The sequence below is a fragment of the Melanerpes formicivorus genome, unplaced genomic scaffold (assembly GCF_026170545.1).
Source record: "Melanerpes formicivorus ecotype bairdi unplaced genomic scaffold, bMelFor1.0.p_v2 SCAF_48, whole genome shotgun sequence".
NCBI classification, from domain to species: Eukaryota; Metazoa; Chordata; class Aves; order Piciformes; family Picidae; genus Melanerpes; species Melanerpes formicivorus.
In genome coordinates, this window is record NW_027142400.1 from 976,395 (window position 1) to 992,952 (window position 16,558).

Below are 16,558 nucleotides of genomic sequence, written 5' to 3' on the forward strand. Positions count from 1 at the left end.
AGTACCTGAAAAAACTGAAGTTGCTATTCCTTTTCTATTTCATGAATCATTTTAAACCTTATTTTCTTAGGCCCAAGAAAGACTTTTGAACTCAGACATAATCCTGTTGAAAGGAGATTTTTCAGCATATTCTGGGATGCTGACTGTGATAGCCACATTCTCCATTGTGCAGAAATGTAAGAGCTGCCGTGGTTGTGTAGTGATTATATATGCTCCCTTCTGATTTCTTCTTCTTGAATTGAAGTGAATGCTGGATTTTTCAGTGCAGTTGTGGGTTTTTTTAGAGTGGTCTTGACATCACTTCAGAATAATGATAATACAGGCTTAATGACAGAAGTCTGCTGTGTTAGTAGCGTTTTCCTTGATTCAGCAAGGGAATAAATAGTTCCCTCATTAAAATATCTCAGTCTGGTTGTGGTCGGGTAGTGCCATCTATCATCTGGCCAAAGCTTTGATGGAATCTTAGGTCAAGAGCACCAGTACTAATACACAGACGTATTGCATACCAATAATCACAGAAAACATCTGGTTGGAAGAAACCTCAAAGATCATGCACTGAAGGGCCAGTACTAAACCATGCCACTAAGTGCCAGGTCCACACACTGCTTAAACATCTCCAGGGATGGTGACTGCAGCACTGCTCTGGGCAGACCATTCCAGTGTTTCATAACCCTCTCTGTGAAGGAGTATTTCCTAGAATCCAGTCTGTTAGTCTTGGGGAAACTAGGGCCTTGAGTATCAACACAAGGCCCTTGTGTGCCACTTAAATACTAGCTAAAGCCAGAACTTTCATCATTATCCTCTGCCTTGTTCTGGTTTGTCATATTTCCAGGCCTTTATTGTATCCTTTGCTTCATTGTCAAGCTTTCATGAAGGCTAAGCACTTCTGTCACAGTCTCCCTTGTTTGTTAGAGCACAGAATTAAAACTGCAAATTCTTCTCCAAATGCTACTAAGCTTCTTCAGTGGGTGGGGACCCTCATTGTCATATCCATGTGGCCTTGGATCAGAAGGTTGGGTCTAGGTCCCACAGTTCCCATTACATTAATTGTCACACACAACGTATAGTGTCATGTTTCATTTCTGTGACAGAATTTGATTTTGTGGTAAAGCGCTGAACATTTTTTATCAAAGGTTTGAACTGATTATAGAGCCAGACAGGGAATAAACAACTCCTTCTTCTCAAAAAATTCATGACTGGTTGTGGTTTCTGACATACACTCTCTCTGCTTCTTGAGACTTTCAGCCTGATTCAGGGTATGAGAGGTCACAGTCGTCTTTGCTAAAAGCCATAAGGAGGTCCTATAATCCTGCATTTATTTGTGTATTTGGCTCTTGCATGTGTCGCTTTCTGAAGGGACTTTCTGAAGTCCCTGCAAGTCTGTTAGGTAATTCCATGCCAAACCTCATTCATGGTGACAACATATGACAGGATGGTCTCAGATCTTACCCCCTAATATGGGAATCCTAGTAATTAGCAGAAATTACACTATTGGTTATCTCACAAAATAGGAGCCCTGCTCTTGTGAAAGTGACGGCTAAGGAAAAATAAATTAAAACCCAGTTATCCTACTGAAACCTTTCTGCAGCTGACCTCTACTGGAATTGAAAGCTTTCTGGAGTGTGTTGCCTTTCAAGTCCTTCACAGGAGACTCCTTGATGACAGAAGCCTTCACTTGAACAGTTGACTATTTATTTGCGTAGTGGCTCTTGAGAAATTGAAGGCTAGGCACTACATTTGCTGTTAGTTCTGTAGAAAGGTTTGTATTTTAGCTAGCATAAAAAATAAACTTCCCTGTTCCACTTGAATTAAAGTTAGAAGAAGGTTGGGTGAACAACAAAAACAGAAGTTCAGACTTTCACTATTCATCCCTGAAGGATCTTGGCTGTCTCGACTTTGAAGGTAAAAAAACTTGCTTCCTGCAAAGTCAGTAGCAGAACACTTGCTTGCAAGATGCTACTTCACTCGTGCCCAGTTGCTTGGGTACTGTATATCGTATGCATACTTTTGGTGAAGTTCACACTAAGTATGGAAGGTGATTTTCTAGATGTTTGTATTGGTCTCCTCTGATAGTTTTAATTTTTTTTTATTAGACTTGAATGAGAAGCACCCATATTGCAAGTCCTTCTCTTTCTGGACTCTCATAGAATAATTAGTCAGATGGTGTGGTTGTGCATGTTTTAGGATTCCTTCAGTGTGCTTTTATTGTCACTATCACATCTGTTTAAAAGGAAATAAAATGAAACCCTAGGTCACCACTACATAAAAACCAGCACACCCCAAATAAAAGTGGATTTTCTTTGTTCCTAGTGCTGCTTTTTGCCATGAGTGCCTTTCCCTTTCATTCCAGCCCATTTTACCTATATTTTTCAGAGCCATGGAATCAGGTGTTGCAGTTACGGTGGCCTTTGTGTACAGGTGATATGGCTGGCTGTAATTAGGATACTTTTCCAGGCTCTGAATCCCACAGTGCAGTGAGGCAGCCACTGCCCTACAGCAGAGTGAATCTCAGAAGCTGCAGTTGGGTGTGGATGTTTCAGATTCCATCCAAAATCTTCCATGTGAGAAACTGTTTCCTTGTACTGGAAACCATACCCAGCAAGTAAAAGAAAGAGTCAAATCAAGGTGAGGAGCAGCCCCTTCTAGAGAAGAGGAGGCTGAGGGGAGACCTCATTGCTCTCTGCAACTGCCCAAAGGGAGACTGGACCGAGGAGGGGACCAGCCTCTTCTCCTTGATGACAAGTGACAGGACTAGAGGAAATGGTTACAAGCTGCTCTAGGTGAAGTTTAGGCTGGATATTGGGAAATCCTTCTTCACAGAAAGGGTTCTCAAACATTGGAATGGTTTGCCCAGGGCAGTGGTGGAGTCACCATCCCTTGAGGTGTTCAAACAGCGTGTTGACCCTTCGGTGCTGGGTTGAAGGTTAAACTGGATGATATTTGAGGTCTTTTTCAATCAGATACATTCTGTGTTTCTGTATCCTTGGGTGGCTGCATGCTGTTGTGGCAGAGATGCTGAGGCTACTTTGGTGTGTGCACAACCATATGATAAGACCTCCTCCTGTCCCTCCTAAGCACACTGCTAAGTTCAGCTGATGTTGGCTGAAGCCTTGGCAAAGTCTCCCAAATCTCTCCATGAATAAGACTCCTATAATCCCTAAATGAACATATAATAACGGCAGTCATCCAGCCTGTGCTTCTTACACATCCAAAATTTCCCAGAGCCTTTCTATAAGGATGATGAGCTCTGGCTTCTGGTGTTTTGGGGTCTCTTACCTTGTGCTGTGAGCTGTGTTTATTCAGCCAGGGTTTTCAGTGCTCTGGGGTGCATTATTTCAGAAAACCAGATGTGTTGTCCATTGCTGGGTTATTCTAAGAGCATGCCCATGTGCTTCCATGCTCTGCTTCAATGAGATCACCCTACGCAAGAGTAGGTGCAAACTTCACTCCCATGCCTGGGGTGCCACCTCGCTCCTGGTTCTTTCTGCTGGGCGCTGGCAGTGTAGGGGTTTGCACCAGTGCATGGTGGCTGGCATAGGGGTGCTGCAACTGGGCTGGGGCAGATTTGCTCCAGTTTGTCATCCCTGTCTGTGTGTGCAGTGGGGATGCTCTGACCTCAGCGCTGGCTGCGTTGTTGCCATGGAGATTGCGTGTGCTGTTGCTAGGCAGCTGAAGCATTTTCGCTTGCACACTGCAATGCCATGAAATTCTCAACTTTCCTCGTTCCTGTCTCCCTTCTTTGATTTCTCAGATATAACTCCTTTGGCTCTTACCCTCCTTCATTCAGTTGCACTGCTGCGATTTCGTGGTGTTAACCCTATAAAACCCTAAGGAGCCCGCGTGGCACTGCAAATAGGATTCATGGCAACAAATTCAGGGCTGAAGGAGTTAAAGTGGTTGAGGATAGACTGCAGAGGAAATGATTTCTAGCAGATAAACTACTTTAAATGCTCTGTCATTCATGGAAGGGGAGATTTGTGGCTGCAGTCTTTTGTTCCATCACTGATGGTTTATATGAATAAAAACACAGACTAAAATATCACTGCAAGGTAAGAATATCAGCTCAAATGGGCCTAATTAATCTCCTTGGTTGCAATATATACTTAGGTTTTTAGTATCCTCTGCTTGCATTTACTGATTGTCTTGTAACATGCAAATGATATTTTATCTACTTATCCAGTATTTGACTTATTTGGCTTGAATAATAAAGATATCAGCCTGTATTCTTGGAGTATACTGCATTAATCAGACTTGCAGGAATGATCACATGGTACTCTATCGCCTTTCCCTGTTAGCTGCTGCTTGTCAGCAGCTGGCTGAGCTGTAGGCTGCAGGCCAGTATCTGCATACCCTTTCTCTTCAGAATATTTCAAATATACTGTCTTGTCATTATGCATTTTGCTGCAGTTTGACAATCTAAATGGTCCTTCTGCACGTTAAGAAGATTATTTTAAATTTCAGAGCATTGGTGTAGTTACTAGGCCATGTATGCATTTGAAGAATTCAGGTAGGCTCTCTGTTTTATACATCAGTGTGCTTGGTTTTTGTTCTCACAAGGATTTTGCTGTGTAATGTCAGTCAGCTCTACAGTTAGTCCTTCAATGTGCAAATATTTCTTGCATTTTAAAATCACTACCCTGTGCATGGGGAGAGGTGCTTGAAGGGTACGATGCAGGTAATGGTAGCTAACTGCATGATGAAGTGCAAAGCTGGGTAATTGATTATATCTCGCACGGATTTCATCGCCATGCAGCCAGAAGCAGCGAGTACAGTGTAGTTAAAAATATAAACCAGAAACTGTTCTGTTTAAAAGGATCTTTGCTATTTTTGGTTGCGGAGAATCTGACAGATGCTCCTTTGAGATAGAATACTGATTGTGAGAGAGAAGAGAAAATTGGTGCTTGGATTGTATATAGGATTATATTTTGTGCTACTGCAGAGTATACATGGCTGGTTTTCGTAGCTTTCATTTTGTAGCTTCAGAATTCTGTATGAATTGCATGTGAAATAACAATATGGTTAAGTTCACTGGGGTTGATTTGTTGTTTGCAAACATTTGAGGAACTGTGATTGTTAGAGTATAAAATTAGCACCTTTTATTTGATATTGGTTCTGCTCAGTATTGCCTCTGCCCCCTCTCCTCCTCCATCCCCACCCCCAATATAACTCCATCCTTATTCAAGTGTTGAGAGCTCTTAAAACCATAACAGATTTTTGAAGACAAAACAGAATTTCTACCCTCACTGACAAAGTTGATCATTTTATCTGCAACAAAACAGTATTGGACTTGAAAAAATTCTGGTCAGTTCTGGTCAGTAGTTGTGGGGCAGAGGGTGTCTCACTTTGTAATTTAATTTGGTGTACTTGGTATCTTCAGTTCTTCTAACTCATGTTATAAAATTGTCTAAATAAATTGGTGACATGTTGAGGCAGCATGAGGGATCATTTAATGATGTATTTGTCTGTAGATCATTATTATAATGTATCTTAAAAATACTCTTTCCTTTTTGGTGCAAAAATAAGAGCTTCTTTGATCAAGTATATAACTAGAAGAGAGGATGGATTCTTTTTGTATACACACTGAGCATTCTGTACCTCTTATTTTCAAATTAAACTTTCTAACCTCAGATGACATTTTGATAAAATCATTTCTGCCTTTTGTTTAGTATAGTGGCAGTTTCCCATATTTTGTGTTTTGCTGATCATTCTGTGTGGTGTGGAAGTGAGTAATGTCAAAAGCAGTGAAATCAGGTTCAGGACGTTCTGCAGCCCCCCAAATATCCTGGTTGCAGCCATGAGGACTGAGGAGATGCAGCCTGATTATGTATACTTCTGTTGTGAAATGCTGTCTGAGGGAAAAGATTTTTACTGGAAGACTAGATAATGCTGTATAACTGCAGTTGTCACAGGGCTGTCAGGAGATGCTTGAAATCTTGACATCACTGATCGTTGGCAGTAAATTAAGCTGTGAATGGGCCCCAATCTTACTGTGCCACTTACTGTACTCACAAAGTATTTCAACCTGTTGGTTGGATACTATTTGTAATGGAGTTAAACTCTCTTCTCTACATGAGAAGATAAATGGTATTTTAAAAAATTTGGTTTAAACCATAATTTTAGCTGTCTTTCAGAGGCTTTCCTAGACATCTTGGGCTAGGAGAGCACCTACTTTTATGACAAGAATGGTCAAATGCTGATTACACACCCACTAGACTTACTGAATTATTTGTTATCCTCTCTTAGACTTGATTTGAAAACAGTAGTAACATTTGATGTGCAGACTGCTAGACATTTGCTTTAAAATCTTCTGCACTGGTAGGGCTGTGGTTTCTGTATAACAACATTTAAGTGGCATTTATGTTATTAAGACATTTCTGTGGTGTTTTGTTAAGGTTGTATCTGCAGGTTGTTGGGTTTTTTTTGTTGTGGTCGTTATTCTCATACCTGTGGCTATACTACATTTTGATATGAACAAAATGTATCTTGCAAGAGAAAGGAAAAACAAAGGGTCTAGTTGAGCAGCAGGATGGAAATCTATCGCATGAGCTCCTGGAAGCAAAGTTACTGTAGCAGTAGATGGCACTCTTCTCTGGACTAATAGCCCCTGGTCTTTGGCAGCCCCACAGTCTTTACAGGGGGCATTTTCCAAGTGGACAAAACATAAGCTTGCACTCATCTCTCAACTTTCAGTGTACCTACAGGGCTAGAGTATCCAAGTATCTAGAGAAGTAGTGACCCCACTGGTGCCTGCTCATTCAAAGCCATGCACACAATTTTTGTACGTGCTATTTTGCATTTCTTTCTGCCTGAGGCTGGGCCTTAACACAGGACTCTTTCTATGGTTGATGGGGGCTGTGGCACCCCAGACCAATGCCAGGAAGCAACACTGGTGGTTGGCTGCCCAAGTTCCCTAAGTGGTTTCCGTTTGAGGCATCTGCCTTCACTTCCCCAGCAAAATGGTGCCAAGGTATTTTTGTGAAGTGTTAAACAGTAGCCAGACCTCTCTACAGGAGTGTCTTGCTTAAGGGCTGTAAGTGTCCCTGGTGCTGTTTGTGAAACATCTGTACAGCCCTTTGGAATTCCCTATTACCCCTGTGGTTACTGAATGGATGAACAGAGACTGAAGCCTTGGAAAAACTAGGGGTTGATTCCATTGAATAGTCTCATAGGTTCTTGTATTAGCCAGGCTTGGATTATCTTCCTCTTGGGAAGAACCTAATATCCCCTGATACAAACTTTGATTGCTTTTAAAGTGAGAGTTAAAGGAACTAAGCCTCTTCTCAGTTTATAGGCTGCTGGTTTCTATGTCATACTAGTTTGGTCCATTTTCTTACTGGTTTTCTGTACTGACTTCATAAAACCCTAAAGCTCACATACATTTTATAACTGGAGGTAAGATTGTGTTTCTGTGATCTCCTTCTGACTGTACTAAGATGCCTTTGCACATGAAGCCAAAAGGAGGGTGGTATACTTGGTCACAAGCAGTATCTTGGTTTCTTCAGTGCAGATTTACTTCTCCAGCAGCATACCACAAATGCTTTTCTTTTGTTGCCATGCCTTTATCTTTCTGGGATATTACTTGGTATTCTTCACAGTGAGCTAGTGTCTGTCTATTTCTGATACACCGCCCACCATGGCATCGCAGTATTTTTAACTGCATCTTCTATTCCCCCATCCTCTGAGCAAACTCGAGAATGCTACAAGGGGGAAGATCAGTCTCTCAAAGAGCTGGCTATGAACAGAGGAAACAAAACCCACTGATAAATAGAAAGCAAAGTTAAATTGAACATAGAGCATTTGGGCACCATGGTGCATGTGGAGCCTCTCACTTGCTGATTCCCAAAGCAGCAGCAGCAGCAGTCAGGCAGTACTGTCAGGGAGAAGATGATCCCCTGTGTCTTGGAGCAAATGCAATCATTGACATTCCCTATATGCATTTAATCATTGAGTTTAACTGCAGAACTGGAACCAAACCCAGGAATTCTGATGCCTGAGTCTCTTTTACTATTGCCAAATAAAACACTGAAGTTGCAAAATTAGTGAATAATTCTAGCTTTAAAATGATGCTGCAAAAAATAATTCTAGCAGCAGGTGCCTATCAAATGCCTGCTCTGACTTTGGCTGCAGCATTTGCTGCATCGCAGCCAACAGTATTGATACTTCCAGAGTAGATGGTACATTTATTAAAGAACAGTACAAAAGACCGGTACAAACACTTTATAAAGATGGAAATTATTGTAAAACTTGAAGGCAGGTGGCTTTTTCTTTCCTCTTTCCCAAAGAAATGGCACATGTGTGCTCTACACCTACCTGAAATGAGTTTGTAGTGAGGTGGGGGTCAGTCTCTTCTCCCAAGTAACAAGTGAAAGGATGAGAGGAAATGGCCTCAAGTTGCACTAGGGGAGCTTTGGTTTGTATATTAGGAAAAGTTTCTTCACAGAAAGAGTTGTCAGGCATTGGAGCAGGCTGCCCAGGGAAACTGTGGAGTCACCATCCTTGGAGGCATTTGGAAGTTTGTGCATGTGGTGCTTAGTGACATGGTTTAGTGGTAACTTAGGAGTATTAGATTAATGGTTGGCCTTGGTGATCTTAAAGGTCTCTTCCATGCAAAATGAGTCTGTGAAGCTGTGGTTATGATTTATGGAAGGCACTGATGGTCCAAAGGGATGCAGGCCTATCTGCTGTGGCTTTTGCTGCTGAAAATTCATAAGGAAGCCTTTAAAATAATCCAAAATTTCAGTAGTGCAACTGCAGTCTGAATAGTCAAGCAGCTTCAAGGAGCTGTAAGTGGGGCAACTGAAGGGATTTGCTTGTGTCACAAATTGCTCTTTAAAAAACAGGAACAACAAAAACTAATCCGCTGTTCTTTTCTACAAGAGATAGGATCATATTGATGAGCAAGAAGCATCAGGAGAGCTGCCAAAAGACGATTCAGTTGCTACAACAGTGTAGCTTCTGCAGAGAGGGGTAATTGGATTGCACCACTATGGAGAAATGGAACAAATTCTTCTAGGTTGGTAACTGACCTCCTAGGTTACAAGGGGCAGCTAGTGAAGGACACACCAAATAGTGCATGTGGTCTTTTCTGACACTAGGGAAAATGAATCAAGGAGTAATTATTCCTGAAGTCAAAAAGTCTTAAAAGGGAGTAAGTAAGTTTAAATTGGAGAAAGTCTTAATTGGTTGCAGTATCTCAACCCCTCCTAACCCATGTTGCTGAACTCACCTATTGCATTGCTGTGTTCAAAATAGCCTCTTGGTGCTAAGTAAGTAGCCATAAATCTGTGAACCTAGAAGCCAGCTCAGTGTCAGCAGACAAGCAATGCTGCAGGCCTGCAGAATCTCTCCTGGCTCAATACTTGCTTCTCCTTGAGCTATGTTCACCAGCAAAACAGTTACTTATGCTCCTCTCCTGTCCTTATGTGGATACAGGAAAACTGAATGCAAAACTCCATAAAAATACATTGCTGAGAGAAAGCTTTTGATGACACACAGCAATTGGCAAGTCTGGCTGCTGCAAATAAGAAAATGCATATGCCCAGGGGCAGGGCTGGTTAGGGTTTCTGTAAGGTCCATAATACCTTTTACATATTCTTCACTTAAGAGTTCACCCTTCAGTTAGTGACTGAGAGGCTAAGTTTTATAGGTTGTTCTGAAACAAACTTGCACTAAATTAAAATAGAATAGAAAGGAACTACTTTGGGTTGTTTGGGTTGTTTTGTTTGTTTTGGTGGTGGTGGTGGTGTTTGGTTTGGTTTTTTTTCTGAAAGTAGTTGCCTGAAATGTGCCCTTTACTAGTTGAAATTGGTTTTAGATACTTGATTTTTGGACAGTTGGTATTTACCCACACAAGGCATACACCCTAAGGAAATGTTGCTTCCTTAACCATCAGATTGAATCAAATGTTTTTCCTGACATATTTTCCTCTGTGACAACTGACACAGAGTTGCCACATATTTCAGTTGTTTAGCACAGAGGCATGTGAAGAGAAGGAGAGGAATACTTCTAAGGCAGTAATAGGAGAATACTGTTGCTGGGAATGGAGATAAGCACATGCTATTCTCATAGCGGCCATGTTGTAATATTTCTCCTGAAGAGTCAAATAGCTAGAGGTTCTTTGTCAGAGGTGGTGGATTTAGGTTTGACCAGATTTAAAAATCAAAACGTTGTTTGGGAGTACAATCTTATCCCAGATGTAAATGTGAAAGGAGATTTATTCTAGGATATTTATTGAACCTCAGAGACTGGTGTGTATTTTAGGACGTAAATTCCAGTTGCATTAAAATTGATGTAAATTGTATGGGGGACGTGTATTTAGTGCCTGAAACGTGGGGCTGTTTGTGGAAGTATGCAGTACTCCCATTTTTACCTTGGCCCAGTTGCTCACCTTACAGAGAAACCATCTCACTGGTGGCAAAGACTTTTCAAGGGTACTTGACGTCTACTGCAGTGTAATTTTTGCAAATGCCAGAAATTTCTTCTCTATTTCCTTTGCCTTCTAGGTGTGGTAACCTGGCTTCTATTCATTTTTCTGTTGCCTCTCTCATCTCCTATACGTGTTTATCCCCCTACCCTCAGCACACACCAGAGGTGCTCATTATCCCTATCCCTGCCCTTAACTTCAGCAACACAGTGTGAATGTCTGACTTCCCTCTTGCCTTTTTTTTTTTGTGTGTGTGAGCAAGGCCACAGAGATTATATTGCTGCTCCTGCTATTTCTACTACTCATATGGGAGACACAGGACATGGAGGCTTCTTCCTATGTTACATTTTAGTCCTTAAAGGTTGTCCTTGCCTTTGAAGGGGAAAGGGTTTTTTTTTCCGACTTACTCTAGTATGAGTTGGGCTGGATGGCTAACCTTGTTTTCCTGGGAACTAGTTTGATTCCTGCAGGAACTGAGAGAGCAAAGCTGGATTGCATGACCTGTGCCTCTGTTTTTATTCAAGAGGAGGGGCAGAACCTCAAAACTTTATCTTCGAGGAGAGGTTGACTACACATAGCATCAGCTCAAACTCATCTGCACAAGCTTTGTGTTCATCAGCTGAAAGTGGGGACAACATGGTGCTTATGGAGAAAAAAACACTGGCAAGAAAGGTGATACTTTGTTATTAGAAGCATTTAGAATTAGAAGCACTTAAGAGAGGACCTCTGTGTGCATTTAAGGAATGAGCCTTTCACTCTCCCATTGAGATTTTTGTATGAAAACAGAGAGAAACTAGGGAAAGTTGCTCCCTGCCATTATTACACAAGAGCTTGTGCCCAGTTCTGTATCTCAAACCCTTCTTTAGCTGTAAGATTTTTGCAAGTCTAGCGCTTTGCATCCTTGGAGACCTTCTGGATAAGGTGTGTCCATTCACTTATCTCAGCTTGATATCATACAACCTTGTACATTTGAGATTGGCTGCCTGTAAAATGAGGTTGAAAACCTCACAATTTAAGTGGCTCATACAAAGCTTCATAAGGGTTTGTTAAAACACAGACACAGAGGGAGGAAAAAAGAAAAAAAGGACCTGAAAGGGCATCTAAAAAAAACAACATTCAAAACAAATGTTGAAATTTCTTCATATGTTGCTGTATTGGCTCATGAGATTATACAGAATTAAAATAAAATGTTTATAGAGTTTCTTCTGTTTGAGGTGGTATCTATAGCTGGGGATTGCTATCTGACCAGCAGCTGGAAAGCTGCTTCATGCCACCCAGGGTGAAGATGGTTTTAGTTTCATGCTTTGTACTGCATAGCACAGCAGGGTGTACCTCCTTCAGAAATTATTGCTGCCTCCTGCTAGAGACTAACATTGTTCAGGTAAGGTTATGAGAATAAAAATTTGTCCATTGGGGGTTTGCAATATTGCCTTTAAAAAGCACTTAGGGAAAGCTAACACTTAATTTTATTTCCTTGCAGCTACTGTGGAGCAGGGGAAGATGAGGAGAGGGAAGTTCAAATAACCCATTTATTTCCATCTAGGTGCAGCAAAACCAGCTGAGCTCTGGAGAAGAAAGGGAATGACCTGGGGGACAGGAATGTAGAGAAAAACTTTACCAGGCAAAAGATATGTCAATGCTGCAAAGTTCTATGAAATTTGGGGGATAGTGGTCCAGCAAAGATGATTGCTAGCCTGGGCTTGATTGTGATGGCTTTGTTTCACAGGTGTAGAGCTGAGGGTTTGAATCCAAAACTGAAAGAAAAGATGATGTTTCCAGCTTTTTTTTTTGGGTGGGGGTGAAAATACACACTTTGGTACTCCCCACTGTAGGGCAGTTGTTTTGGTGTGGGTTGGTCAGACAGCTTGATGACCCCATGTTGGTTCAGGACATGAAGACATAAATTAGAATTCTACTTTACCTGATTCTGGATGACATAGGATGAAAAAGCATTTTTAAAGTCCCAGAGATTTTGTTTTAAATCTGGGTTGTCCACAAAAGAGGCAAGTGCCTTAGGCATTTAGAGATTGTGCTGCCTTTATGGAAACTGATGTATTTCATTAAAACATGCTATTCTAGTGCTGTTGTAGTGGTCACAGTCTAGGGATATAAATGAGGCAGTGTTGGAAGGGAGATGATATCTTTTATTAAACCAGTTAACAGAATTGTCAAAACCAGGTGAGCTTGTGATTACACAAATCCTTCACTGATTGGAAACAGAGGTTTTGAACAAAGAAATTAAGAAAATATGAAAACCACTCAGAACATGGATAATTCTGTGGAGTGAACTTCTGCATTTCTTTTCATTAAAGTATCATTAGCAATGCCGTAAAGCCTCAGACTAATTTTGCGTGAAGTTGTCTGTGGGTGAGAAAGAAAGAAAGGGAATAAACAAGCTTGACAGAAATACAAGAAGAAAAAAAACTGATAAAAATGTAGGAAAAGAGATGATTGAAAATTTGTTTCAGACTGAACAGAGTTTTTGTATCAAAAAGCTTGTGCTTTCTTCTGACTACAAGAATTGGTCAAAAAAAAAGAACTATTCCTGTAAGCCTTGCATGCACAGATTGTCTTTGCGTGATGAGACAGCATTTTTTGATGTTATTTCATGCTATAACTGCATCTTGTGAAGTTAGCAGCATTCTGCCCTGCTAGCACAGCTTTGCTGGCAAGGGGCTGTTTTTTATAAAGTTGGGTTAAAATGGCAGGAACTCTTTTAGACATCCATTACAAATCATTTGAGATCAAAGTCACATTCTTCTTTTAATTGGGGAACGGAAATCTAAGAACATTATTTCAAAAATACAGGAAAAATCATTTTCCCTGGGTCGGGTTTTCACAAGAGTGTGTATCTGCTCTGATTATTCCAGGGAGGAGGACCAGCTGGTTGCTATTTATGTAGAAAATTGGCCTTTGTCTTTAAAGGCTCACATAGATGTGGAATATTTTAATTATTTGAATATTTATGTTTGTTTCCCAGTGCTAAAGAATGTGGAAAACTGGATTCTAAACTGGTGTGTATTGGAGAGTGGAAGGAGTTGGCTTTATGACTAATATCACAAAAACTGCTGTTTTCTTAGATCTATGATTTCTCATTTTACCATGTTGCAGGAAAATAGGACTGATGATAACTACTTACACATAAAAACACTAAAACTGGGAAGCTATGACATCCCCTGTGTGATTTTTACATCACGTTTAAGATGTGTCAGTAAATCCTTGCACTTGATGGAACAGCGTAAGTAGCAGTGGTCAAAGCCTTTTCAGAAGTGCATAGAAGAGGGACAAAGCCAAGGGAAAATGCACTTGTAATGCAGAAAGATGCTGTTAGAGCAAATGAAATGCATTTTGCCTGGAACCTTGTCACCAGAGAAAGAGATTCTTACCTGAGCCTGAGTCTTAGGTCACACATAATACTGCTTGAGCATAAATAAATGCCTAAGTCAGATAATTGTATCATCACTATGTGTCCTCTGGAAACAGAGAATACAGCCCAAGCTTCACCATGCTTTGAAGTAAGGCAGTCCATTGAATCAAATGTAGGTGAGCTGTGTGGTGCAATTGGACTCATCCCATTATGGCATTGAGATGTTTCTTTTGCAAGCAAAAGAGCAAATTATTTATGAATCCTAAGTACTTATTAATACAAAGGATGGAGGAAAACCCAGAACCACCTTTGGAAAAGGATCACCCTCAAAGCCTGAGGATGACACTTCAAAGACTGCAGAAGCTTGTTAGACAAGATTATTGGTGCTAACAATATGTAACATATTCATAGTAATTTTTAGCTACTCCATATAACTAATGGTATTTTCAAAATTCCTTCAGCACAGGCTGATTAAACAAAGATAGGCTTTTATTTAAAATATTTATAAAGTCTAGTGTGAAAAGGAGGAGAAGGAAAAGTCTTACTACAGAAGAAGGTGAAAACAAAGTACCCACAGGGTAAGGCATATGTAAGGTATCTAGGTAATTTGATGTGATGATGTCTAGTTTGTTATGGAAAATCTCAACATGGCTGACAAAGATGTACAATATCCTAGTTTTGAAGGTTGAAGTAAGAGAAAAATCAATCCTGAAATACAATGTGATTTCTTAACACTGAGACCTTGGAAGAAAAGGGATTGTTTGGAGTGGGACACTGTACACTTGACATCACCTCTGCTCCTGCTGCAGTTGTGCTCCTTTGGGGTACAATTTTCTCTCCCAGAAAGGATCACATCTGTATCTGTGAGTGCACAAGTGCTGGGTGTGGGTGTGAGCTCAGCTCAGCTTTCCATGTCCCATCTGAGCTCTGGCCACACTTGTGTGACTCTGGGTCTACATCAGGGTAGCCTTGGTTGCCAAATACCGTGGATTTCAGCTGGCTGCTGTCGCATGTGTGGGTGAGAGGAGAGCAAGGGGTCAGTGATTGGTTTTCCCTGTAGATGTGTGGTTTGGCTTCTGAGGTCTGGAATGTGTTTTGCTTTGCCGTTTTGGTTTCTGTCTGAATTGTCTAAGGTTGGTCTGGCTGGCCAGGCAGTGCTGAGAAAGGTAGACCCAGTTCAGGGGTGCTGGCAGGAGCTGGGCAGCTGCTGCCTTTCTGCCACACAGAGAGATTTCCATGTTTGGGGTCTTGCCAAGGCTGGAGAGCCTACTATGGTTCTACTTCTCGGGGGTTTCGCCACTCCAGTTTCTCCAGTGTATGTTTGGATCCAAATAGAGCACTCAGCTGGTCATGTTTCACCAAATTAATGTTTCTGGACCTCTGAGGTTTAAAAATCTTTATCTGCAAATTGTGTGTATGTAAGTGTCAGGTAAAAAACTGTAAATTAAAATAAGTAACCTATGAACTCAGTGAGGTCTTTTAGTTGCTTCTCAGTATTTTATAATGATGATGCAGAGCCTTTCGGTGGGTGTCATGTAGAGAAACTTGAATTCTAACAATGCAGTTTGAGACATACAACCTGTTTTAGATTTTACTGAGTCCATCTGGTAGAGGAGCTGTTAAGAATCCAATGCAAGAGAAGCAAAACCCTGCCATTGCATTGCTACTGTGGAAAAATTCAAAAAGTACTGCAACTTTGTACTTGTGGTTTAAGATGATGACGAACAGAAAGCATGTTTCCAGGGCTTTCTGTGTTGAGCAGATTACTTAAAACCAGATTCCTTCAGATGTCTGAGCTCAGGCGTGGAAGCATTAAGTTAAAAAGTCAGAAACTTGACTAAGACTGCTCACTGAAACCATTATTAAATTTTAAAGGAGGCAATGAAGCAAGGATTAGCTGTAGCTGGGTGTGGAAAATAGCTGTGGAAACAGGTGTTGCTTGTCACTCTGAGTTTTACTTCCACGCTCAAGCAAGCTGGGGCAAGTGCAAGGCAAGCTGAGGAGGCACAGGTGCACTGGCTTTACTGGGATCACAGCCTCTCCCACTGGTGCTTGCTGCAGCTCTCAGAAACGTGTGTCATTGGAAGCCATTCATCCAGTAACATAGGCTGGAGGAATCATCTGGTTTTTCATAGTCATAGTATACAGTGTGATGATTCTAGTCTTCAATCAAAAATCTCCATAACCTTGAGCAGGGATCAAATCTGATAGTTATCATTGTGCCAGAAAACTGAGGATTTGTCTCTAATGCTGAGATTTAGTGCAGATGCTACCAGAAATGGTAGATGTATGCCTGATATGAGGTACAGCAAGCACCATAGAGTGGTACCCACCAGAAGCTCTGCCTTCTCTTTTCTGAGGACAGCCCTGCACTAGGGGGGAAGCTCTCAGTGGCAAGGGGGTTTCTGTTTAAAGAAGAAGGGGCAGCAGAGCAGTGATGTGATCACAGCTTTATGGGCAGGGGGTAATTCATGTCTCACATCTGGTAAGTGACTGGGCTGAAAGTGGTCTCTGTTGGTGTCAGCAGGTTGCTTTTAATGCAGTGTTTATCCCTCATGCCATGAGTGTGGCTGCAGTAGTTTGCCTCAGCTCTCACCCTCCTCAAAAAATTTTCCTTGCTGTCTTCTTCCCCTCAGCATGGCACTGCCCAGCCAGCAGCCTGGCTTGACAGGGCATTTCAGGGTTTCTGCAAGCCATGGAACAATTCCTCTTTGTTCTGTGCAGGGTGATAGGGATGGGGGTCTTTAGCTTAGAGAAGAGTAGACCGA

The 16,558-nt window shown here is 41.4% G+C and overlaps 1 protein-coding gene across 5 annotated transcripts in view; it reads left to right on the plus strand.

The window, feature by feature from the left end:
• The window catches only part of EVL (Enah/Vasp-like), a 144,154-nt gene that overhangs the window by 19,371 nt on the left and 108,225 nt on the right, over nt 1–16,558 (plus strand). For 2 of the 5 annotated variants that reach the window (XM_068160118.1, XM_068160120.1), the window contains exon 1: nt 4,430–4,507. The exons of 1 other annotated variant lie outside the window; for it this stretch is intronic. In XM_068160118.1, coding sequence (XP_068016219.1) covers nt 4,485–4,507 — 23 coding nt within the window. In that variant the 5' untranslated portion in view covers nt 4,430–4,484. Of the gene's footprint in view, nt 1–4,409; nt 4,508–16,558 lie in introns of those variants that run through there. 2 more of the 5 variants (XM_068160117.1, XM_068160113.1) reach the window with 2 other exon arrangements.